A 27,718-nucleotide genomic window follows, 5' to 3' on the forward strand; every position below is an offset into this window, starting at 1 on the left:
TACTGAGCCCACATGCCACAATTACTGAAGCCCGCATGCCTAGAGCCCATGTTCCACAACAAGAGAAGCTACTTCAATGAGAAGCACACACACCATAACGAAGAGTAGCCCCCGCTCACTGCAACTAGAGAAAGCCTGTGCACAGTGATGAAGACCCAACACAGCCAAAAATAAATAAATAAATTTATTTTTTTAAAAAAAAGAAAAAGGCAAGCCACAAACACCGGTAGTGTCTAACCAACATCACCTACTGAAGGAGCTCTTCCCAGTCAATCTTCAAAATTACAAACAATTTGTAAGGCCATCTCTAATGGGAAAGATGCAGGAGGTTGTGGCTAAGCAACTCCATGTATTCCAGGTCTAGTGACAAATCCACCATTTTGTTAGCTATATGTGCCAGACTAACTTAGTCTTTTGCCAGCTAACCTTATGTTCACAAAGAATTATGTGATTATGATTTAGCTTTTGATATAGGTCTTTCTATGGAGCAATAGTAAAGTGATCATGAATAGTCTGACCAGAGAGAGCTCTGCTGCTTGTTATAAATTAATAAAATAGTTTGGTTTTGACTGTTTTTAATATTACCATTGTGTCAAGAAGCTTATACAGAACAGGCCAAGAAAGGTATCTGACAGTCATAAGCCCTTCTGGTAGCTTCAAAATGCCTGCCAGACCCACTTCCCCTTCTAAAATTTCCTTAGTCATGCTTCATAACTTTCACCATACCTCCATGGACACAACTTATTGGACTAGGGATGGGTACTTTTTCTGGCCAACTGTCTATGAGTTGCCCTGACTCAAAAGTCCTGCCCAGTTCAGAGTTCCTATATGTACTGGTGACTAGTTAAATCAGTCATGTCCTCTGTCTTAGGAAATTTAGAGACTTAGGAAGAGGCAGTTAGTAAACCTAGTTAGCTGGATCATGAAAAGCAGCAGAGAACAGCTATGTTTCTGTAAGATGTCACAGCTACCAGAAGAGAAAGCTGCAGTGCCTGCTGAGTTGTGAAGCTGCTGGATACCAGAGCAATTACAAGGTATTGGATGACATTCCATCTCCATGAGGCCTGAAAATACATCTGTTCCTATTTCGCTTTCATTAAGTAAGAAGCACATTTTGTTCTTACAACTTATAACAGTGTAAGTCCCATTACATCATAAGCTGAATGAGAAAGTGGAAAGTCAATTTAGCCAAAGTCATCCTGCATGCTGCAGTGAAAAGTACTTAAGGTTTAGAGCAGGCTTCAAAAGCCAAAATGCCTACCCAGGCAAGGCAGGTAACATACATGAGTGAAGACAGACAGATGTAAGGGAAGTAAGGAGGGATGCTTGCCCTGTTAAAGGGAACAATTGCACCTTAACATTGGTTATAGTTACCATTCAGAATGACAGTATGAGAGAACTTAAGCTTTAAATGGCATAATGCATGTTCAATGCTTACTATATGTCCAGCACATTGCAAGACCTCATTAATATTCATTATTATTGTCTTATATCATTTACAATCATCATTAACAGCTACATATCTATAAGAATCATCTGGAGAAATGAAACTGCTTGGCAAATTTACATTTTCTAATTCCTTAATATATATTTATCTCACAAAAATTTTTTGATCATACTCTTTAAAATGCTTCTCCAGTTTTACTGGTCTCTTAAATGGAAACCCTAAAATTTAAGGTATGCTGACTCTACTGATTTACTTTCTGTTGATTCATTTCTTTGGTTTTTGGAGGAAAGATAGTCCACTGTTTCTTGGTTTTTCTAGCCTATATTTTCCCTGGTAATTACCTCCATAGACACACTTCAGACATTGCCTATCAGGCAGAAATGTGAATTGAAAATAATGTGATTTTTTCCAAGTTGGTTTAGGCCTTTAATCAGAGACTGCCAGTTCTGCCCAGCTCTTCCAAAACAAATCAGTAAGTTTTCTTGCCTTTGAAGGATTGGTACAAATGGCGAAATTTAGCTAAGAAACGAGTAAGGAGATACTATCTAAAAAAGCAGCATGGTGACACAACATACACACTTACAGAGCACTTACACCATAACTTACAATTCCAGGGTTTAGGTAGAAGATTGTCTTTTTGTTTTGTTTTGTTTTAATGTACAAGATCCCATAACCAAAATGAGAGTAATTGAGTCAAATGTGTCTAAGCTTCCTTCTGTTTTAACAACTACTATGAATTAATATTGTGAAATAATATTATGAATTAATATATAACATATTCAAAGCACTTCAAAGCTCAAAATAAATAATGCTGATTAATATAATCCATTCAGATTCAGTTTCCTACTTAAGGACAGTGTGATATAGGGTAAACAGCATGTATGTAAACAGCTTATACAACTCAGTATCAAAAAAACAAACAACTCAGTTAAAAAATAGGCAGAAGACCTGAATAGATATTTTCCCAAAGAAGACATACAAATGGCTAACAGGCACATGAAAAGATGCTCAACATCTCTAATTATCAGAGAAATGCAAATCAAAACTACAATGAGATATCACCTCATAGCTGTCAGAATGGCTATCATCAAAAAGCCTACAAATAACAAATGTTGGAGAGGATCTGGAAAAACGGTAACCCTTGTATACTTTTGGTGGGAATATAAATTAGTACAACCACTATGTAAAACAGTATGGAGGTTCCTCAAAAAACTAAAACAGCACTATCATATGATTCAGCAATTCCACTACTGTGTATATATCTGGAAACAAATGAAAACACTAATTTAAAAAGATATATGCACCCCAATATTCATAGAGGTACTATTTACAGTAGCCAAGATATGGAAGCAACCAAAGTACCCAAAAACAAATGAATGGATAAAGAAAATATAATATATATATATATATATATATACATACAGTGGAATATTACTGAGCCATGAAAAAGAATAAAATTCTGCCATTTGCAGCAATGCGGCTGGACCTAGAGACTATTATGCTCAGCGAAATAAGTCAGACAGAGAAAGACAAATACTGTAGGATATCACTTATATGTGGAATCTCAAAAATAATACAAATAAATTATATGCAAAACAGAAACAGTTTCACAGACAGAGAAGACAAGCTAGTGGTTACCAAAGGGGAAAGGGAAGGACAGGAGCAAATTAGGAGTATGGTATTAAGAGATATGAACTACTATGTATAAAATAGATAAGCAGCAAGGATATATTGTACAGAACAAAGAATTTATAACCATTATCTTGTAATAACTTTTAATGGAGTATAATCTATAAAAATACTGAATAACAATACTGAACACTTGAAACTAATATTGTAAATCAAATATATAAACAAACAAAAACAAAACCCAGCAATGTACAGATCTTGGAGTGATACTGACCTGAATTCAAATTCTGATATGCTTATCAGATATATATTTTTGACAAGTTCCTTAACCTCTCAAAGCCTGTATTATCATCTCTAAAGATGGGGACAATAAGGCTTCTTTATAAAGCTTATAAGAGAATTTCATGAAATAACATAGAAAAAATGTCCATTGTCTATTATTTAGCAGACATTTAATAAATGTTACTTTCTTATTTCTATCCCATCTTCCCCCATCACAACATGAAGATCAATCCAATTTCACGTATATCTCAGAAAATATGAGAGAAGACTTGAATGTCCTTAGACACAATACAGAAGGTTAAGGATCTTGCCTCTTACACCTTGAGTAAGGACAGATCTGTGCTGCCCCTTCATTTCAGGTAGATCTGTCTGGAGTGGCCAGAGTGAAAGATATTAGTTTATTTATTCACTAAGTCATTTATTCAACAAATATTGAACCCTGTAAGGTTGAGCTACATGTCTACAGCGGAAGAGCTGTGGACTTTGGACCCAGACTAAATTGGAAATTTGACTCTACTATTTGCCTGCATGGCCTTGAGCAAATAGTTAAAGCTCCTTGATGCTCATTTCCATATCTAAACATTAGCGCTCATAATAATACCTGCCTCCGGGGGTTCTTATGAGGAATAAATGTAATAATATAGGGAAAATACCAGGAATAGAGTAAAAGTAGACCCTAACAGATAGCATTCACTTCCCCCCTATTCTATGCTAGATTTTATTATATACTGGAAAGCACAGCTACCAGTCAAGAGATAAACACATCTTTCTGGTTTAAAGAGCAAATACATGTGCTTCATCATGTGTACTTCCTCTATTATTTTTGCTTACAGTTTTGTACCTCTCTGCACTTCTGTGTTTCAGCCAGAAATGCTGAGACAACAGTAGGAAAGTGACAGGATCTTCCTCTTGCCTGAATGAGAAATCCTGGCTGCTTTCTGGGAGAAGTTGTTCTTACATTTGCAGTCCAGTTGGTTTAGAGTCTTATATTTTTACATCAACCCAACATTACCTTCCTCTATCTAAAATTCAGTAAAATCCTCCAAACTCTTCATCCCTGGGACTCACATGGTCAGGATTTTTTTTTAATGATGTATCATTAAATGTGACGCTGTGAAATGCAGTGTCTCAGAGTCACAATAAGATTCCTCCGTCATTACTTTAATCCATCTCTCTCTAGAAATGGTTAAAATTTACTTCTCAATGATAGAATTAAATTTGAAAGAAATAATCATGTGAAACATGTCTTCATATACACTGTATAACCAATAATGCTCCATTTGTGAGGGTTATCAGAGAATGAGCTATTCCACGTATGTGAATTTCAGATAAATGAAGTTTGCAGTTGACCCACTACTATTTCACTCGCCCCAGCTTACTTAAAATGAGTTCTAGAAAGCAGAGAAGAAAATGGAGAAATATGGAGAAGCAGCGAAAGCCCATATTATGAATTCAGAGCAGTGTAGATAGCTTGACTAAAGAAGAACAGGAAGAAGAAGCCACATCCCAGTCCAAGGCAGAAAATGCTGCCAGAGCCCCTGTCCTCCTCCCTACCCTGCTTAGGGCAGACAGTGCAACACTATGGCCTATGGTCATTGGCAGGAGAGGTAGAACTACAGATGGCAAGCTGCAGAGGCCTGGAAAGACAAGCTTTGAAATTAGAAGTATCTTGAGTTGAAATTTTGTGTGGCTTTTTACTCTACTTATTGACCTAAAGCTGAAATATTTGAAAGAATTTGGTTTCAGGGGTCTTTGGGGCTTATTGAGAGCTTTGGGAGCACCTACAGGCCTTTGAAATGTGTCAAGAAGGGTCTCAGAAAAAAAAAGGTAATTCATTAATGGGGCTTGCTCTATGCTCCAGTTTTAAAAGAAAGGGAAGAAAAAAGGGTCTTTACACTGTCTTATGGTTTGTTAAGCCCGCTGTCCAGGGAAGGAAAGGAGATCATAATTCGAGACTACCAGAGCTGTGTATATCTATCAGAATTCACTGTGCTCACCCTAGAAACTGATAAGGGTAAGGAATTCCAACACATTTCATCATTTTAGAGGCAAACTCTGTAATTTTATCTCTCTGCTTCCTAGACTAAAAGATAAAAACATAATGTAACCTGATTTTAATGACACGATGATCATTTAAAACTCCCTTTTCTATTTTAAGAGGGGCTTCTAAGACAGTGAGAAACATGATTTTCTGTATAAAGCACCCTCAGCCTGTCTGATTTTTATGTTTTTGTTTTGTTTGTTTTTACCTTTGTTCTTAGTCTCAGCTATTATTTCTGGTGACTATGTGTTTCTAAATTTAGAAGTATTTCTCTTTCCTTTCTTATTTTCTTATGATCTGAAAATAATAAAATGATGATATTTATTTGAACTATAACTCAAATAAGAACAAAAAAGGAACTAAGAAAAATCTCTTATAAGCACATTGGCTTTAGGGCTATATGCTCTCTGTTTTAGTGGCTTTGAAGAGAATTTTTTGCTTACTTCTGAGTTCTTGAACATGTTCCAAATAGCTACATTTAAAGATAAATAACCCTTGAATTAAATGCACTAGATAAATATTACGCCACCCTTGCTGATTCCTTTCATTCTCTCACCCCTACATATACTCTAGCAGTAAATCCTACCAGAGTTACCTTGAAAAATATCCAGAGTCCAGCCACTTCAACTGTTACTATTGTAGCCCAAGCTGCCATCATCTCTCACCTGGATTATTGCAATCGCTCCTAACCTATACTATGCTTCTGCCTTTGGCTCCCTTCAGGCTACAGAACACAGCCAGAATAGTCCTATAAAGATGTTATCAGAACATGTTCTTCCTCTGTTCTAACCCCAATGATTTCCTTCTTCACTCAGAGTAAAAGCCAAAGTCTTTACCATGAACTATGAGATCCTCCATGATTTCACCTTCTATGATTTTTTCTCATTCAATCCTTTCCAACCAAACCTAGCCTCCATTACTTGTTTTTAAACACCAATGGAACCATCTCTCTGGGCACTGGCTATTTCTTCTGCCTGGAATACACTTTTCCCAAATATCCATATGGCCTTCTCCCTCACTTCTTTCCCAGATGACATCTTTACACTGAAATCTTCCATGGCCACCGTACCTAAAATTTCAACACATACCCTTCAACAATCCCTATGTTTCTTTCCTACTTAATGTTTTCCCCTTGGCACTTATCATACTACATATTTAACCTACTTACTGTGTTTATTGACAGTTTCCCCCACTAATAGGTGAGCTCTCTGAGGGTTTTTTGTCTGTTTTGTTCTCTTTCAAATCTCAATGCCTAGAACAATGCCTGGTACACATTAGATGCTCAGCCTGTTAAATGGGTAAGGGAGCAATTTTAACCTCTCATTTAAGTTGCAATAAAATTCAATCATCCAATTAATAATTATTCCTTTTTAATATTCAGCTCCTTTCCATTGAGGAATTTTTAATCTTTTGGTGCAATTTGACTCCAGTGTCAGAAAGATCTGGGTTGAATTCAGAGTGCTACTTACTAGTTGTGTGACTTGGGGCAAATTACTTAAATTGACTCAACTCATTTTCTAATCTATAAAACATTAACAGTAATAATAGTACCTGCCTGATGGAGCTGTTGTACAGAGGAAATGAAATAAATGGCCAGGATCTAGAACATAGAAAAGACTTAGCAAATATAATCTATTATTTTCATAAACTTTGAATTTTTCTTAATGTATGTATCCAAATATCAGATTTTTACATTATGGGGACCAAAAAAATTCAAAAGCTGAGATAAAATTTTCTTTTTCATGATACCATACTTTGGTTATAAGTAACTTACAAAAGAAGAGAAACTAATTTCTTCACTGTCCTAGGCATTTATTACCATATTCGTCTTCCAAAAAGAAAAACTAAGGTTCAGTATGTTTGGCATCATGATCACATCACATCCTACTAATCGGATACATTTTTCACTAGATTCCCTAGTATCATTTGACCTCAACATTTTCTTTCACCATCATGCAACCAGTTCCTTTCTTTTCATAAGTCATTCCTTCAATATGGAAGCATCTTTCACCTTATCTTCTATATTCTTTATCTGCAACCCTGGTTGTAAAACTCACTTTCTGCAAAAGTGTTTCTATGATTAAGCCTCTCCCATTCTAATAAACTCTTTATTTGACATCCCTTTAGCATTTGTGCTAAATCTATAATAATTTGCATTAACTTCATGTTTTCAGTGTACCAGACACTGTTCTAAGTACCTTAGACATTATTTTATTTACTCTATGTAGATTTCTTTATTTATACTCTTTTACAGATGAAGTAACCGAGGCATAGAATGCTGAAGTAACTTGCCCAAGACACACAGCTAGAAAGTCATGAATCTCTATCCCAACCCAACCACACTAACCCCAAAGCCCACATTTTCATCAGCTAAGCACTTTGTGTCCTACCTTCTTCAACATAAGATTTTTCATAATAAGGCTCACGTCAGCTCATGTATCAACGTTATGTAGGGTTTCTTCAACTAGACTGTAACACATTTTTTTTTTTTTTTTGCGGTACGCGGGCCTCTCACTGTTGTGGCCTCTCCCATTGAGGAGCACAGTCTCTGGACGCGCAGGCTCAGCGGCCGTGGCTCACGGGCCCAGCCGCTCCGCGGCATGTGGGATCTTCCCGGACCAGGGCACAAACCCATGTCCCCTGCATCGACAGGCGGACTCTCAACCACTGCACCACCAGGGAAGCCCTAGACTGTAACACTTTTGAAAAAAAGGAGCTTGAGTGTCTTTCTTTACCATCATTAAATTTAATATGTAGTCTGTTCATAGTGAGCCTTTAATAAATGCTCTTTAACAAACTCAGCAGTTAAGTAACTAGCACAAGACATGCTTCCTGCCTTGCTTTCCAATTATCTATGCAAGAAGCTTCTCCTGGGTAGGGTAAAAACAAAACACCATTTCTACTGTAAAACTAACTTTATGTCATCTTGTAGGGTCAATGTGTGTAGACATGAAGTCACTGTATTGGTTTGTGGTCAACTCTCATTCTTCCAAAAGTTCTTCTGAAGTGGCTTATAATGGGTATCAACTGGCAGATAATAATCCAGAAAAATACAAATGAATCACCATTTTTAACATACAAAGCAAGTGGGTGTGTTACTTGACAATCTACCAAGAACTACTATACCCATTACACATATTTCTGTCACAAATTCCTTTGTTTGTAAAGGACTAATGACAAATTTGTTCATCATCAGAGTTTCCAAGTATGTGACTTTGGAATCCACCATGCAAAGAAAGGAAAGTGGGGCAGAAAATGAGCTCAACCTGACTCCAATAAGTATATATGAAACATACTATGTGAGAAATTACTATAAAATATAAACTCTTTACATGGAAGGCATTTTAACATATATTTTTAAAATGTCTATCAAAAAGTTTACATCAAACATGGCAAGAGATTAATTTGTATGTTATATAAGAGTTTCATAATATATGCTCAGCGATATATATATAAAACACAAATTGATAAGAATATCAATTTCCTTGTGGCTAATAACCAAATACATGAACAATTTACATAAAGTAGAAGTATAGTTAGAAAATAAATACAGGAGGAAAATATTTCACCTTGATAATGATCAAAGAAATATAAATCAAAACCCCAAGTTATCATCACAAGAAAAAAAATACATTGTAACCATGTATGGTGACAGATAACTAGACTTATTGCAGGGATTATTTCACAATATAAACAAATATTGAATCACTATATTGTACACCTGAAACTAGTATAAAGTTATGTGTCAATTATACCTCAAAAAAATGATGAAATATTGCTTTATGCCTATTAAGTTATGGGGAAAAATTAATTAGATGAACAAATTCTGGCAAGTGAACTGGTATACATAAATTACTGATAACATATAAACTTGGATAATTCAGCAATACTTAACAAGAGTCATAAAAGAATGCATACTTTTAACTAGGAATCCTATTCTGGTAAATTATACTAAGAAAATAATTAAAATATAAATTATTAAAATATTTATGGTGAAAAATTAGAAACAATCAAAAGTCAAAAAGTAGGAGTCTTGGGACTTCCCTGGTGGCAGAGTGGTTAAGAATCCACCTGCCAATGCAGGGGACACGTGTTCGAGCCCGGGTCCAGGAAGATCCCACATGCCACAGAGCAACTAAGCCCGATGCCACAACTACTGAAGTCAATGCACCTAGAGCCCATGCTCTGCAACAAGAGAATTCACCACAATGAGAAGCCCGTGGACCACAAAGAAGAGTAGCCCCCGCCCACCACAACTAGAGAGAGGCCACGTGTAGCAATGAAGACCCAATGCAGCCAAAAATAAAAAAATAAATAAATACATTTAAAAAAAGGAGTCTTAAGCACCAATTTGAGAAGCTATTACCCAAGCAACTTAAAATACAGTATTTATACCTACATATTAATATAAAGCATAAAGCCCAATACAAAATTATACTTACACTACAATCATAACTATGATAAATATGAATTTAACATGAATAAGTACTGTAAGAGAAAAAAATAAAAACAGTTGGTAAGGTAGTAAAATTCTGTCTAATTTGTTTCTCTTTTTTATTTATACAATCATTATCATAATCACCTTATTTTTCTGGTTATTGTTCTTAATTATGAAACAAACAGAATCCAACAAAAATACTATTTTCTAATATTTTGCAGTTTTCAAAACAACTTTGACTATTAGCAAGCAAAAATAATTCAAATTTGACTCCTATGCTCTTTCAAGGCTCAGCATGAATCTATTCTCCTCATACCTGACCCCAAAGTCCCAAAGTATTTCTCCAACCTCAAAAATTTTATAGCAATCTTCTACAGCAGGGTTTCCCAACCTCACCACTGTTGACATTTGGGGCTTGATAAATTTTTTTGGTCAGGTGGAGGGGCCTATGCTGTGCATTGTAGGATATTTAGCAGCATCTCTGGCCTCTACTCACTAGATGCCAATAGCAAATCCCTCCTTCCCCATTCCCTGCTACAAATTGTGACAACCAAAAATACCCCCTGACCCCCTAGACATTTCCCTGAGGGGTAAAATCATCCCTGACTGAGAATCACTGTTCTGTAGCATTCTTATTTTAGCAGTTATTCCATGTGGGGCTATGCTTTTTGATATTATGTGTGCTTTTTAACTAAATTATTGTTGGTTTGTTATATGTTTTATTAACTATTTTTGTGTATCTCTCTTCTTTGATTAAATACCTGATAAATTCCTTACAGACAGGTGTGTTGTACTTCTCTGTATTTGAAATGATTGGTCCATGTCATCTGCCATGGATGATTGATTCATTTTAGCATAGTGCATAAGAAGCAAGTGTCCACATTCTGGTTTCACCACTTATTTGATTGTCACTTCGGGCAATTCATCTCTCTGTAGATTAGTTTCATCATATATAGAAAGGGGAGAAGAGTATCTTCTTCATAAAGTTCTTATGAGAATTAAATAAATTAATACATGTAAAACTCTAAAATAATGCCTTCTCATGGTAAATACTATCCAAATATTACCTATTATAATGTGCATAGAACCAAAAGGTGCAACATAGTAGAATGGATGATTTCTGTTCTCACAGGAATGTTTTATATGGTTGAAAAGACATGAAAACCATACCCAAAATTTAGAGGCCCACATGCAAAGTAAAATGTGAAGTGTATACAACAAACAGTCACCATGTAGTGTACGAACAACTGACAAGTGACTGACAATTATTTGGAATTCAGGGAAGAGAAAATCACAGAGGAATGGAATGGTGGGGGAAGGAGTCACAGAAGAGGTAAAATTTGAGTAGAACTTTAAAAACAAGTTGTGAAGAGATGAGAAAAGAGTCTCGGCAGAGAGGAAGTTTCATCCAAAACGCAGGAAGAGAAAAACCAGGGCATAACTGGAGAGAATGACTAAATAATTCTGGCTAGAGTAGAAGGTTGAAAGGACAATATGTAAAAACAAAGCAAAAATCAAAGTTCATATTTTGTCACATGGAATCAACATACAAAATCATTTCTATACATTTTAGTTAATTGTTACAGTTCCCACTGGTGGCTGGAACAGCCACACCAAGGCCCACAGTTCAATATGAAGCATATTTTCAGCATATATGTTTCTTTACTTCAAGAAGAAGAATAACTCATGGTCGTTGAACATTTTCTCCATATCAGAGAGCATGCTAAGCACTATATTCTATTTTAGTATTCTGTTCAGTATTCTATTTAAATTAAATGAAATTAATGCTGTCCTATGGTAGGCCACACTTCACAGATGAAATTACTATATGAAAATATTATATATATTCGAGTTGAGTAGCTCACCCAGTGTCGCATGATCAGTGTGACAGAGGGGATTTAAACAGCTGTGCTCTCAGCTACTATAATTATTAACATTGTCCACAGGGTCTTCTTTCTCTAGATTTTTCTTTATCACTTTTTCTGTGGCATGTGTCCCCTCAGGTGTTCAGATTTTCTGTTATTCTGAGGTTTTTTATTTTTGCTGGACACAGAATTTTTTAAATTGGGACTCTGGTTGTTCTTTATATAGGTACTGTCTTGACCAACATTACATACTTTCCATCAGCTGTAGTTACTTCCTTAAAACCTATAATCACTATCAGAAATGCATTCATATACTCATAATAATTGCCAGATTTTTTGTAATTAAAACATTTTGCATAGCATATATTAGGAATATTTACTAACTTTCCCAGTAACGTAAGCCAAAAATAAAAAACTGTACTGGATACAAAATGAGACTAACTTCAACTGATTACAACAATCATTATTATTATACCCATGTGTCTCACATAAAGTGGGAGATATGATTGGAAGGTGAATTAAAATGTTAATTTGACTGTCTAGTTACAGAGGGTGGATTTTACATTATAGCCTTAGGGATACTTTAAATGTTTTTGAGTGTGGCAGTGAAATGCTGAAACCAATATTTTAGGAAGATAAATTTGGTGTTGGTATGCAGGAAACTGAAGGAAAAAGAAACTAATGGGCAAACATCTAGAAGACAACAACCCCAGGACTGAGTATGAAGGATGTTTTAAAAAGGTAAAAGCAACATTACTTATGATGTATTGGATATTTGGCTTAAGAGTAAGGCAGAACATGTGAGTGCTACCAAAATTATGATCATGCTCATAAACCATAAAAGACACGTACACACACACACACATTTCCCTGTTTAGCTGTCAACTAGGAAACTTAATCCCATAGATTTAGCATCAACTTCCATGAAGAGGAAATGCCTTCCATCAGGTCCCTCCTCTACATCCTTGGAGCTCATGGACCTAACCACCAAAACTTCTCTTATAACACACGAACACACACTATGTCTTCATGGTCACATGTTTCATGTAGTTTCTCCTACACAAAGGACAATCAACCTATTTATTAAGCACCCACTGTATGGAAGCTGTTGTGTCTTGATCGTTTCACCAAATCTTCAAAATAAGCCTATGGTAGGTAGTAAATGATTATTCTTATATTACAGAGGAAGAAAGTGGAGCTCAGAGAGATTAATGGACTTGATCAAGCACCACAGCTGGAGTAAAGACAGCGAGAGAGAGACGAGAGATCAAAAATAATACTTATCATTTCATTAACATTTTGTTATTTACAAAACATATTCACAATCTTTATTTCCTTGCCCCCTAAAATAATTCTCTTATCAATGGGAAATGGAGTTTTTCAGGGACAGCTTCTTAGATAACACTATTTGAAGCTGTAAGACCTAACTTATGTATGAAGAAATCTTTCTCCTAAAATACCAGCTTCCTAAATGTTCCCTGTAATTTGCAAGATCTCTACTTCCTTAAGGAGTATACTTACTCATCCCTTCTCAAGAAACTAATCTTAAATGTTTATCCCTACCACATCTGAAATCATACCTTTGGAAAGACAAAGAGGGGCAGAGAAATAACAAAAGCAGCTAAAGTTCAATCCATATCTAAGACATGCTTATTTGTTCACAGAGAAAACTCCATTCATGTTGATGTTGGCCTTTTAAGTGACATGAATATGACTTACTAACCTGGCTTGATACTAAATGCCTGAAAATTGTTCTATCTAAAGAGTGAACTGAGAGTAGTGCCTGTGGACTTGATTGGTTCATGGAGAATGTCCTGATTTATGTCTCCCTCCTCCCAAAGAATATGCACTAAAAGTTTACCTGAGGTGATTATTTCAGCAGGTTCAACTGAAATTTCTTGCAAAAGTTTGGCTATCTCTAGTCTATAATCTTCAGATACGAAAATATCTAGGAAATTCTGAGGAAAAAATCATAACATATTCATTATCCATCTAATATTTTCATCCTCGCTTCTAAACCCAGAAAGTTATTTTAGTGTTTCCTTCTAGATTGTGTGTATGTTGGGAGAAGGGAGGAGCGTTACTTTTACCACAACAAACATGAAAGTGAGAATACTAGCACTTGGTCACTAACTTTACCTGAAGATAAAAACCTGCACAAAACAAATAAGGGTTTATTTTGCCCCTATTTTACATATATTTCCCCCAGCTCACCAAAACCACTGTCTTCAGAGTTTATGTTTATTATTCCTTCAGTGTCTTCTCTGCAATCAAGTTCTCTGAATAAATACAGGGGTTGAGTTACAATTAAAAATAATGAGACTCTACTGGGCCAATGTCCTTGCATGAAATAAAAGGGTGTGGGCTAATTGCAGGAGCAGAGTTGTGATTTTTTTCCCCCCATTTAGCTTTACTTTGATTGGTGGATTGGCACTTTAAATAAAGGTTTCAGGTCTTCCCTGAATGAGGGATACAGAGTGAGTCTCAGGCACAGTCCAGAAAAAAATTTTAATCTTCTTTTCTTAGAACTATCTTGGTTGGCATCACCAGGCCCTGAGAGCACAGTGCATGCCAGCATTGAAGGTAAAATGTGATTTTATGATTTCCATGTGATTCCTGTTCTTTTTTCCTATCTCCAGGCAGCTTTTATAAAGAGGATTTATCTTCATTTGTCACGAGAAGCTGAATAATAGCTTATTGTGAAACATTATTAGCATGTTCCAGAGGAGACCTGCCTAATACCCTTTCAGCTAAGGACAAAAAGACTTGCCTATAGACTTTTTTTACTATTTATGATTGTTAGTGACAGTACCTAATTTGGAAAAGTATTAGAAGTTGAGCAAATCTCTTGACTAGTCAGATCTCTGTTCATGTGAGAGTAAAGTGCCTTCTGGACTTATAGAATAAACTGAAGAGATAATTCATTTTAGAAAGAGGAAAACTCAATTTTGAGACATATTTTCCACTAATATCAAAGGAAATTAAAATATTTAGTTAATTTTTATTTTTAAATGATAATTATTGGCATGGTTTCCTGGCTAACCTAAACATAGAATAGTATACCCTTTATATCTGCATATAAAGGTTTGTTATGAAATGACTGTTGGTTGTATTACATTTAAAATGCATTTCAAAATTTATTCTGGAGGGAAACAAAGTAAAAATTCCTGTGAATCATACTTAATAGACCAACATTTCACATAGTGGAACATTTCACATTTAAAATTTTAATGAATTTAATTTAATTCATTTAATTCATTTTCATTTATGAAATGAAATTAAATATTCATGGAAGTGTTCCCACATGTTCATTTAGGTGGTAGCTCTGTAAAAAAAAAAAGTACTTAGAAATTTTTTAATTGCTCGTCAATTCATTCCAAAAACTAATAAATAAAAATCAGTTGTTTAGCAACATTTATCTGTTTTGGTTTTGTTTTATTTTGTTTTGAACCTAGTCATTTTGGAAGAGCAAAGAGCTCATGGAAATATTGTCTTTTAGCCATTCTGAAATAAAAATTCATCCGATTTGATTCTCCAATGCAACTCTGTTTCAGATCCCACTTTTCAAAATGAAGGACATGATACTGATCCTGTGCCTCCTGAAAATGAGTTCTGCAGTGCCGGTAAGTCAGTCTTCTAGAGGGTACCCTAGTAGAGACATTGCCAGACACCAAACAACACTGAAGGAAGTGGCTGAGTGTCCATAATTGGACTCATTGGGATTAATCCAGTGGTATCTTCCTACTGAGTCAAAAGTCAGGTGCCCAGATGTCAGCCCTTATAATCCAAAAGCAGTAAGCCAAATATAAAATTTTGTTATACAAAAAGATATTTTAAATTTTCCAAAGACAACTTCTACATCTTATTCCATTCACTCAAAGTTAAAAGATGTATGTGGTCTCCAACAATGTCACAGCACAAATTTATTATCAATTACCTGCAACCATTATGAAATCAAAATGGAAAGAGGAAATTTCTCCAAAAAAATAAAGTAAGTTTTCTTCTTCATTTTTAAAAGAACAACATCAGCCAAATTACTATGGTTACAAAACTGAGCTAAGTAATTCCATTTGAAGCTAGTAATTAACCAACAAATTTGTCTTATAGGGAGATACTGTGTGACTAAGCACTGAAGTTTCTTAAATTAAAACACGCCATGCAATGGGCTACTTGTATGTTACAGTCCTGCACCTGGTACATTCCATCATATATTGAGATGATTTCATATGAATACAATCCTTTGAGCACTGAACTACTCCAGCCAATATCATGTGATTCTGTTTACACGAAGACATTATTCAGTTGCTTCATGCATTTGACAAATATTGACCGAGCACCTGCAGTGTATCCAGCAATGTGCTGGCATTGGAGATGTGAAATTAAATGTGACGTGGTCTCTTGTCTTGAGGAGCTCATAGGTGGTCTTAAATGAACTTTAAATAGTTAAGTTCCTTGAGACAAAGGAGTAGCCATTTGAGCTTCTTAAAGTTAAAACATTTCAAAAAAGGGGGATGAAAACTGACTGCTAGGATGAAAACCTCCATTTTACAGATAAAAAGAGTTTCTTTTACATTACTCAACATGAATTTTAAATGAAAGAAAAATTAAAGCTGCCACCTTAGCTTACCTTTGTATGATACTGACATTGGGGTCACCTCAGCCATCCACCATCAGTCTAACACCTTAACACTCTTGGAACTTACAATGGTCCACACCTGTGTCAGTCAGGTCCACTCTGAGCAAGAGGACAATGGCTTAAGATTGCCAACTGCCAAATCAGATGTTCTTCTCCTTTTACTTCCTCCTGGGAAAGATATCCTCTGTCTATCTGCATTCATGTAAATATTGCTCATTAATTCATGACTTGGATCAAATAGAAGCAAAGTGTACTTTGTCCTGTAGTTGAACCTATCCCAGTTACCTTACTTTTGTACTGGCTAATAGGAGGAAAGAAGGCTCTACTCTCACATCCCCTCAAATTCCAAACAATTTTCTCACCACACACATACTCATATCACTCTTTTTGTCTACAAAGGTAACCTCTTTCTCTACTTGGAGTATTTGCTACACATTTATAACTCCTTCCCTTCTATCCACTTGCAAAACTGCATTATTTGAAGAAATTTGCACCATGACCCAGAAGGTGGGATTTTACCTGTATAAAAATGTAGGACGTGGAGACAAATAACATATGCTCAGAAAAATACTCCTGAACTTCCTCACAAAGGAAAAATAATCCCAATACATTTCATGAAGACTCCAAAAATACCTGTGGTTTAAATGAAGGAAGTAAGGCATTAAAACCCCTTGACCCTAGATGTAAGAATATCCAAAGAACAAAAACCCCTTAAAATCCAATTTACTCTAATTGTTACACTTCTTTTCCATTCTCTGGTTTTTTCCCCCACTTGTATTCATGCATATTAATAAGGATTGGCTTAGAAAGGAAAATATCTTACAGTTTAAAAACCTAGCTGTAAATATAGCTATATTTTTTTAACAACTTTTAAATGAACACAGTAAGTATAATAGTACTTGGTACTAGAATATCTTTTATTTCAGAAAAAATGCCTTTTATATGATCCCAAAAATATAAACACAGATCAACAGGTTTATACATAATCTTTCACAATAAAAATAAAAACAAAAAAAGAAGAAAAAACATTTAAAAATAATAATCTTTCACTAAAGATGATGGAGGATTTGTTGAAGCCCTTTGAATGGGAGGCAAGTTAGGTTTTACACATGGTTTTGCCGAATGCCATGATCCCACACCACGTTCCACAAACCAGGTATGTAGATTTGTCAAACACACAAGAAAACTGAGTTCGAGTTTGTTCCCTTTGCTTTTCTATGTGATAATATTTAAGTTGAGTTATTAGTTTTCTATTTTATTTCTTTTACTTCTCATCTGTTTTCAACATAACTTTCAAACTAAATCAAATTTTGCTTTTAAAGCAATATAGCATTAAGATGTAGATAAAGGGTAGATGATTCATGTGGGAGCAAACTTATTAAATATTAGGAATTCCCTGGCGGTCCAGTGGTTAGGATTCCATGCTTTCACTGCCAAGGGCCTGGCTTCAGTCCGTGGTCAGGGAACTAGGATCCCACAAGCCGTGCGGTGCAGCCAAAAAAATAAATTTTAATATTATGTTAATACTCCAAACAATTTAAGTTCTTCTTCATTCTACCCAAAAGCTCAAGTCATTTGGGTAATAAACCAATATTAGCTGGCCCTTATGTGTATGTGTGGCTTTCTATTTTCAGTGTGTAATGAAGTTTCTCATCAAAGAAAATTCAAAATTATTTTTATTTCCATTTAGGTGTTTCCTCAGCAACCTGGGACACCAGGCATGGCTAGTTTGAGCCTTGAGGTATGTATTGTTAGAGTATTTACATATAATCCTTACATTGGTATGTTCTTCATAAGAGAAATACATGGGCTGTTTCTCAGTTTTCCTGGCCAGAAGTCAGTGGCTGTCCTCCTGCGCAGTTCTAGAGAAGTTTATGACGTTTATTAGAGCCTCATCTTATAATTTTACTGCAATTTTAAATTTTCAGTTGTTTTGGTCTTTAGAACATCATCTGTGTGTGATCAAAGCAGTACTAATATTTAATACCTAATACATATATATACATTAATTGAAACACATTATTCTGAAGTCACAAATGGCTCATACTTAGTTCCTTCTCCATATAGCATATGATAAAGTTCCCATGAGGAAAGTTTATCTTACAAAATGTAATTGTTTATGAGGACTGTAAATAGCATTAACACTGTACTATAGTGCCTCCTGCATAGCCTCTGTCTGTCTTATTGCAGTTCTTATACCTAACATATACTCTGTCTAGAAAACCCCAGCAAAATAGAAATGTTTCAGATATCAGTAAAAAAATATAAACAGTTATGAATAGAAAAATATTTATGAGATTACAAATTTTTCACAAGGCCTTGCAAAATTTATTTATATCATGACAGTCTGAGGGCAATCGATACTTTGTGCTAGAAGCTTATTTCAATATGAAGCTAATTTCACTGAGTTTTGTTTTTTTTTTTCTTACTTTCTAGCTTAAACTTAACGCAAAGAACTCTAAACCTCTTCCCAGGAAAAATGAAATTGACTTTCTGTTGCATTGGCAGCATTCTTGACCATCTATCTAGATACTTACCATTTTCCCCAGTGTTTTTTATATTTATTATTTTGAGAACTTTTACTTGGGAAGGAGGTAGGGTTGTTTTGTTTTCATTTGCTTGGTTTGTTTGCCTGTTTTTTCAAATTCCTCTTTGGGCTGGATTTATAAAAGGCAAAGTAAGTTAAATGGGGGAAAAAAGAGTCAATGAGACAATGTCCTCGTGATTATATTGATATTTCAATTCAATGAACTATTTTCCCATGTTTCAATATGACCTCCACTTAAATGATATTTTCTCTCTTTTAATTAATGATGAAAAGCAAGCTCACTATTTTAATAGCAATGATAACAACAATGGCAGAATCATTTAACATTTCTACTTTTTAGTGATGATTTGTGTCTCTTATTTTATTCAAATTGACCCACCCCAAACTTTGTGCTAATACTACCATATGTTGAAAATCAATTGTGTCATACACAAAAGGAACATATGTGAAAAACACTAACCCACATTTTTTTTTCCTTGATAGACAATGAGACAGTTGGGAAGTTTGCAGGGATTAAACATGCTTTCTCAGGTAACCTTATTTTCAAATAATTCTTATTGCAAATATTCATGGTGTTGGTGGTAGTGATATTAGCAGCAGCACTGTAATTCATAAAATTTGTTTGTGAATAAACAATATCCTAAATACTGAAAAAGCAAATGAGTAATTGAGATAACCTAAAACAAAATAAGGACCTACGATGGGATGGTAGGAGAAAATAAAAATAATGTTGAATTTTCTTTAGTAAGAAAAAAATTCCTTTTTGTATTATTAATTTTATTATGCAGCCCAAAATATGAATACTTAAAAAAGCAAAATCTCAAAGAAGTTTATGGGAATATGTCAGATTGGCTCAGAATAAAAAGCAAGTCTATTGGAAGACTTAACCTAGCCACATTAAATTAACCAATAACACTCTAATTTTTGCTATTTCTACACTTTTTTTGGATTTTTTAGAAAATGGAAACCAAGTTTAAGAAAACACTGAAATATAAGCATACTTTTTTTCTCCATGTCTTTAGTATTCAAGATTTGGCTTTGGGAAATCATTTAATTCTTTGTGGATGCATGGTCTCCTCCCACCACATTCCTCTTTCCCGTGGATGAGACCAAGGGAACATGAAACTCAACAGGTAAGTTAATTGCATCAATGTGTCTGAAACTTCAAGCTTTAAAATATTCTCCTGCTTGCCTTCTCTAAGTTGTCATATAGTAACCACAGACAGGTAACAGTAATGAATAAAAAATTTTCCAAATAACAATAAATCAAAACCTATAACTGTTTTTAGTACTTAGGAAAATTTAAAATAAAATGGTCCAAATTTTCAACCCATTTGTATATTTACTTCAAATAGGAAGATATGGCTTCCAAAACATAGATATCTATGTTAAAGATATGAACAATAAATAAACTAGCCTGAAAATGAAAGCAGGCTATATCCTGGAAAATTCTGATTTCAGTCAAGATTCCTTAAATAATTACTAAAAGACACATTTAAAATGATGCCAAACATTCCTAGTTAAAACATCATAGGGCTTCCCTGGTGGCGCAGTGGTTGAGAGTCCGCCTGCCGATGCAGGGGACACGTGTTCGTGCGCCAGTCCGGGAAGATCCCCACATGCCGTGGAGCAGCTGGGCCCGTGAGCCATGGCCGCTGAGCCTGCGCGTCCGGAGCCTGTGCTCCGCAACGGGAGAGGCCACAGCAGTGAGAGGCCCGCGTACTGGAAAAAAAAAATCATAAACCCTAAGCAATTAATAAATACATCAATCAGTTAATCATTATTTATTAGATACCTAACAAATACATAAACCAAATGGTAGATTGGAAATGAAAGTGAAGGTGTTTAAGAATGCCTTCAAAGCTTACAAAATTTCACATCTGATTAGGGGATAAGACAAGACAACATATTACAGGGTGCTAAGTTGTGAGGTATAAGTAATGAATGAGATACAAGTAATGAAAGCCCAGGAGTTTAGAGATGGGCAATGGTTGAAGAGATGAAGCACAGCCAGATTGTTGTGAGACTTCTTTTTTGTTTATTTTTTGTTTTTTTTGTTTTTAAAGCCACATTTAGTGGGGCAGTAAATTATGTTAATGGTGATTCTTTCTCCACTTGATTATTTCCAAAATGAACTCATGATGTAAGAATTTGATTGGTATTTTATTTAATTACCCTTTCTCCTTTCATTAACTCAAAAAATATATTATCTAACCTGTGCCAGTCACTTATTAGGACCTATGTTAAGTCTTGGGGCTATAAAGATAAATAAGACATTATCCTCTGTCAGCTGACCAAGGGACAAAGCTTTATCAGGAGTAATTGTAATCCAGTGAGAGAGTGTTAAAATAGAGATACATAGAGGCAGCTGTGGGAACCCAGAGGACGAAACGGCTCAGTCTACCCAGAAGTTCATATAGCTTTCCATCTTCATGTGCAGTCATAGTCCCAAAGGAAGTAGGGGAGGTAAACACCTACCAGACTGCTCCCAAAAACACTGACTTTAAGTGAATCAGTGCTTCCTATGGAACACATCTTCAAGACAAGTCTCCTAGACTCTCTTCCAAGTAGAAAGTTCCTCAAGTCCTTTTGCTTTGTCAGACACCACAGTTCAATGAGCCATCACTTCCTGACGCTCCTTTCAAATTTCTCTGCAGTATGAATATTCTTTGCCTGTGCATCCCCCACCTCTCCCATCGCAGCCATCCCTGCAGCCTCCACAGCCAGGACAGAAACCTTTCCTCCAGCCCACCGTTGTAACCTCCGTCCAGAACACAGTCCAGAAGGGAATACCTCAGTCTCCGATTTACCCGGGACATCCACCCTTGCAGCAATCAGAGGGGCCAATGATTCAACAGGTGGCACCATCAGAAAAGCCATCAAAGACCGAGGTAATTCCTTTCTCTGAAGTCAGATCTGGATCGTCCATTAACTTAGTGAAAGAAAATCGATTTGCAGAGCACATTTAAATAATCAGAGCTTTGGGCATAATGCACGAAAATACAAATGTTTTCGAGCAATTGACATATCTGGGAGTAGAATATAAATATCCATTCCTGCCTTTTGCCATCTGAGATGGGGCATGGATTCTAAAAGATCCTGCTCCTGTAAAATTGGTTTCTTAGTTACAAAAGATGAAAGCTTTCAGAGGAAATAGGACAGCCCAGAGAATTCCAGGCTTCTTATCATCAGGCTTTTTTCAATGTTGGAAGGACTGAGAAAAGTGATTGATCCCTCAGCATTGCAAATAGTATTTTTGCATTATTATTTCTCTATCTGGTAATAGAGAAGACAATCAAGCAAAAGTATCAGGTAATAATATTGAGAAAAGAGCAATGGACAGAAAAGGAAGGTATCATGTAACTAGTATGCTGCAGGCATTTAACATCCCCACATACCATCCTGACTCCAATCCTATGAAGATAGATATTATCATCCTTTTTTAAAAAGACATATTTTAAGAGGTTATAAAATTTTCCCAGTATTACACAAAAATTAAGTGGCACAGCCAGCATTCAAATCAATCTGGCATGCTCTGATTCCAAAATTCATTACTTTCTATTCTGCAAAACAAAGCAAACTCATGACAGACATGCCCCATCTCCTCTCTGTGCACTTGAGTCATGTTAGTAAAGGGCAACTGTAATCTCTTTGGTTGTACCCTCAGAGGCGAAATGAAAGTAAAAACAAGGAAATTCATTTTAGATTGTTTTATCATAATCGTAAATAAGATAAGAACATTTTAAGTTCACTTCGTCTATTTTAATTGTTCAGTAATTTTAATATTTATCTGTAATGCAGTTGCCAGGAATGAATTTTCCTGATCCACAAGATCCATCGGTAAGTACAAATCTCAGTAAGACACTTTCTTGGGAAATACATCTCTATACTTCAAGAAAGGAGAGTAAAAAATTTTAATTGCCCTATTTATCCATAAATATGAAATATAATGGGTTCCTTTGTTTGCTTAAGTATTAAATACTTGTTTATCATAGTAATCCATCTGAAAATAAGTTTCATATAATTCCTAGAAATGGCCGTAATGGGAGGTTTGCCTGTGTTATAGCAAATATGAATTGCTTATTCTCTTTCTACCACTTAAAGATGTTTCCAATAGCCCGTTTGATATCTCTGGGACCAGTGCCACAAAATAAACCACCTCCAGTAAGTTTTTTTAATACCACTTCTCTGTGATTTACTTAAAAGTTTTTCTCTTGGGAAATGCATTTTGTGATGATTATTGTATTTATATTTAGCTTTATCCAGGAATATTTTACATGTCCTATGGAGCAAATCAATTGGTAAGTCTTTATCCTATAAAAAGTATCATTTTAATTAAATGTTTTCTTAAGAGATAATATTATAAAATCTAGGCCTCAAACAATAGATTCCATATTCTCTGAATGCCTAAGTTAGCAACTGAAATGGCAAGGAGGCACACTTCCTGTTTGGATAATTCTGGCCAGGCATACAAACACACACACACACACACACACACACACACACACACACACACACACACACACAGTGGCATTAAAGAAAAGGTCAATTTTCTATCTTAATTATCCAAATTGGCTACATTTATTTAATAATGACTCATCTCTCCACTTTACCCTGCCTCTGGACACAGTATTAATATTAAGTTTTAAAGAAAGACTAAATGACTTTTAACTTTGTCTTGAGTAGTTACAAAGATAATAGGAGTCAGCTGGCTCATAATATGATGCTGTGTTTCTTTTTGAACAGAACGCTCCTGCCAGACTTGGCATCATGAGCTCAGAAGAAATGGCTGTGAGTAATGTCTTCAAAGTCTTCTTAAAATAGTGCCCAAGGGAGAACAGTCACAGACGACTGGCTGCAAGAAGTGTTGGCCCTGAATATAGCTGAATATACAACATGGGACTCAAGTTGTTCCACTCCAAAACCGAAAGCTTGATTCTGAAGCAGCATGCAAAGATTTCATCACATTTCCCATATAGTCGTTTCTGAGTGATGACCATTCTCGCACATAGGATTTTGCCCCATTTCTTGAATATGAGAACAGGAGAAACCTCTCTTGAAAAGCCACCATTATTGAACAGCAAACGCTTCAAACCAAAAAAGATACACATGGTTCATGAAGTTCCCGTTACTTCTCAGACCACTTAACCCCTCAAAGTAACAAATTCAACAAAATTGCAAATCACTTAGACCTCAAAATTGAGAGATCAAAAAGAAACAAAATTAACCAAGTTTAAAATTTGATTATTGTAAAATTCAAAGTACATTAACAATGTAAGTCAAGTGTATTCTTATTCTCTTATCATTATCTATGCATATTACAACTTTAAAATTTGAGATCAATAGACTCACACAACTGGACTTTTTTCCCTCAGAAATTTCTACGTTAAATCTGTTAGAGCACAAAGCAAAACAAAACAAAACCATACTGAATTAACAAATCATTATCAACTACGGATCCTACTCAGTTAATAAATACATGTAAACATGCTATCACTGAAGAAAACTTGAATCTCAACATTATTGAGTGCCTTCTGTGAGTGAGACACATAAAAAGATCTTATGGAGGCAAGATAAATAAGATAAGGTTCCTGATCTCAGGGAGTTCACAGTCTAGTCAGTGGAAAAAATAGATACAGGGGCAGAAAATGTGAAAATCATGTGATAAAGGTAGCAGCCCAGGGGTTCACAGTGCCATCCCTGGAGGAGATGATGGGAAAATCTGCGAGTGGAGAGCCAGGAGAATATAAGAGGAAAAAGTACTGACTCTACATAACACCAACGAAATGGGTTGAAAATTCAAGTGTGTTAATTATTATTTTAGAATTTTAATTAATTTATATTTTGCCTCATTCTTAAAAGATTTTTCTGTAGCTTATGAAAAACACAATAAATATAACCAAAAAATTGAAGATAGAATTTAAAATGAGGAAATGAGAATACAGATACGCAAGTTACAAAGCCCTGCACACTTGCTGTAAGAAGCCCAAGATTTGGTCCTGAAATTTTTCACAACAAAGGAAAAAAGGACACATGGTCAGTTCTAGAATTTTAACTGTCCACAGGAAGAAAATATTTCTGTTTCTCCAGAGGGAGGGAGGGAGGGAAGAAGGAAGGAAGTAGAGAAGGAAGGAAGGAAAAATTTTTAAAGCAAAAGAGAAAATATTACATGGGGCTTCATTCATTTTGAGGGATACTGAGAAATGATACTGACAATGTCCTCCAAAACTCTGCTCAACAAACTCAGGAATGCATCAGATTTTGTTTGTCTTATGATGGTATTGCCCTTTTCAACTGCTTATTGTTTTCTTAAAATGAAATTCAAACTACCTTTTGCCTGTAGACTTGGTTCTGTCCTACTTCCCTGCTTCTTTCCCTCTTACCCTTCGGCAGGCATTCAAAGGGTCTTCATCTCCCTTTCAAAGAAGTGAGCGTCCCCACCCAAAAAGTACAGAAGTCAATTTAGTGAGAAATGTGCTTACACAAAGCTGTCAGCCAACTCTCTGTTCCCTATCAGTTTTTTATGGTTTTTCAGTGAATCTGACGGGTATAATGGCATCGTATAGTTAATAATATGTGATAAATGTTTTTTTCCAGGGAGGAAGAGGAGGCCCCATGGCCTATGGAGCCATGTTCCCGGGATTTGGAGGCATGAGGCCCGGCCTTGGAGGGATGCCCCCCAATCCAGCCATGGGCGGGGACTTTACTCTGGAATTTGACTCCCCAGCCGCTGGAACCAAAGGCCCGGAGAAGGGAGAAGGAGGTGCACAAGACGCCCCTGTGCCGGAGGCCAACCCAGCCGATCTGGAAAACCCAGCTCTCCTTTCAGAGCTAGCACCTGGTGCCCTTGGAGGGCTTCTTGCTAATCCTAAAGGCAATATCCCCAACCTAGCAAGAGGCCCTGCAGGGCAGAGCAGGGGACCCCTCAGGGTCACCCCAGCAGCTGCAGACCCACTGATGACCCCTGGATTAGCTGATGTTTATGAGACCTACAGTGCTGATGAGACCACAACTCTGGGTCTCCAGGAAGAAACCACCGTGGATTCCACAGTGACCCCTGACAGTCAGCACACATCGATGCCAGGAAACAAGGCCCAGCAGCCCCAGATTAAGCATGATGCATGGCATTTCCAAGAGCCCTGAGAGCCTTGAGATATCAGCTACTTACTGTATGCACAAGCTTCCCAGCTTTGTCCCAATAGTCTATCTTTTTGTGAAAACACTTATTACCCTCTGCAGCAAAGGCATTAAAAGTGTTAAGCACATACTAATAAATATAAGTGGCTAGAAATAGTGTAGGTCCCCTTCTTGCTTTCATTCTCTTATTGAAATAAAATGTGTTGCCTGTCTCTGTGATTTAGAAATACTATTAATAACATCAGAGCAAGTCTAAGGGTCTCTGCATTTGAAAATCACCATTTCTTAGCTGTCTTGACATTATAGAATTTCTCTTACTAGCATGACACTGTTATATCCAGGAAATGTGACATTGCTTTGGAAATTTTTCTCTAAGCAAAGGCACATATTCTTAGAATTATAAGTTATTTCATTTAAACGTTATTAAATGGGGATTGGTGGACAAGCCCTGACTGGTATTACTGGGTTTGGTATACTGGATTTAAAATTCTCATTTGTAGAGTATTTTATTTAATCTAGTAAAAGCATCTAGCCTATTTTAAATAAAAATTTTTCTCACTGAAACTATCAGAAATTATACGCTTATTATTTACATATATTCAAACTATTAAGAAAAGCATATTCACCCCCCTGTATTTGCTACTCTTTAACCCATTTTATTCAACTCATTTTTCTTTCCTGGAAAGTTTATTGAGTATCTACCAATGTCCTAGGCACTGTGCTAGGGAACAGTGACACAGCCCCTTCCCTCAGAGCTTTTAATAGGGATGATTGACAAGCAGACAAGCAACCACAGTAATAATAAAAACAGCCACTCTAGGCCAAGCCCGAGTACTTTACATGTATTATCTCACAACAACACTGCAAAATAGATACTCCCAAACCTGCAAACATGTGAAAGTGCTATAACAAGGCCAAGTACAGGGTATTCTTGAACCACAGAGGAGATTAGGGGTGTCTCCAGCCTAAGGTTAGGAGCATGGGAGGGGATGGGAGGGATCACATAAGTTTTCTCAGAACAGTATCAAAAGCATCTGTAGAATGAGGCCTCCAAGAGGAAGAAACACAAGAAGAGTTATGTGGGCACCATGTAAGAATTAGCTCATTTCTGTGAAATATAATGTGGGAAAAGGATAACCAGAAAATGATCATTACTTGTCACCAAAGCTAGGTATATATTAGTCACGGCTATTTGCCTAAATTAAGAGGTTCCAAGGCCAGATCTGAAAATTAGCCTCATCCCTAAAAAGGAGCCTCCTCCCCCATTCTCTCCACTTCCTCCCAAGTTGCCCAGCCCAGGTCTTAGGCTCCATGGAGCTCAGATTCCCCTCCATGCCCTGTGGAGATTTTGGAGATGCAGCCAAGGAAAAGAGCCCTGAGATACCTCCTGACCTGGGATACTTCAGGAGCCTTAACAGGACCATGCAGCCACCTCTTATTTTCTCGCTCTCTCCAGGCAGAGCTCTGCTCACCCCTACTCCATGGGCTAGAGAAGAGGATGTAGGAGATTCAAATTCAGTTTTTGTCCTGGCAAAGGTGTAAGTGTAACAGAATGACTGCCATGGTAGCCAGCAGATGCCCACTGAGACCCACCTTAGCACTCCAGACAGTCTCCTAAAAAGCAATATGGGGACTTCCCTGGCAATCCAGTAGTTAGGACTTCGCCTTCCAATGCAGGGAGTGCAGGTTTGATCC

At 36.2% G+C, this 27,718-nt stretch overlaps 1 protein-coding gene across 1 annotated transcript; it reads left to right on the plus strand.

Annotated features, from left to right (window-relative positions):
- Positions 1 to 805: 805 nt before the first annotated feature.
- Positions 806 to 26,245, plus strand: AMBN (ameloblastin). The gene is made up of 11 exons (XM_067736208.1): positions 806 to 1,034; positions 15,257 to 15,325; positions 18,029 to 18,079; positions 19,370 to 19,417; positions 19,909 to 20,019; positions 21,544 to 21,777; positions 22,688 to 22,726; positions 22,991 to 23,050; positions 23,143 to 23,187; positions 23,633 to 23,677; positions 25,484 to 26,245. The coding sequence occupies exons 2-11, from the start codon at positions 15,272 to 15,274 to the stop codon at positions 26,027 to 26,029; spliced, it is 1,233 nt and encodes a 410-aa protein (XP_067592309.1). The 5' UTR covers positions 806 to 1,034; positions 15,257 to 15,271; the 3' UTR covers positions 26,030 to 26,245.
- The last annotated feature ends 1,473 nt before the right edge of the window (positions 26,246 to 27,718 follow it).

Source organism: Pseudorca crassidens, chromosome 4 (assembly GCF_039906515.1).
Source record: "Pseudorca crassidens isolate mPseCra1 chromosome 4, mPseCra1.hap1, whole genome shotgun sequence".
Classification (NCBI taxonomy): Eukaryota; Metazoa; Chordata; class Mammalia; order Artiodactyla; family Delphinidae; genus Pseudorca; species Pseudorca crassidens.

Coding starts and splice junctions, on each gene's coding strand:
- AMBN (XM_067736208.1), top strand. CDS start 15,272: ATGAAGGACATGATACTGATCCTGTGCCTCCTGAAAATGAGTTCTGCA. Junction 19,418..19,908: donor GATTAAACATGCTTTCTCAG/GTAACCTTATTT, acceptor CCATGTCTTTAG/TATTCAAGATTTGGCTTTGG. Junction 22,727..22,990: donor CTGATCCACAAGATCCATCG/GTAAGTACAAAT, acceptor TACCACTTAAAG/ATGTTTCCAATAGCCCGTTT.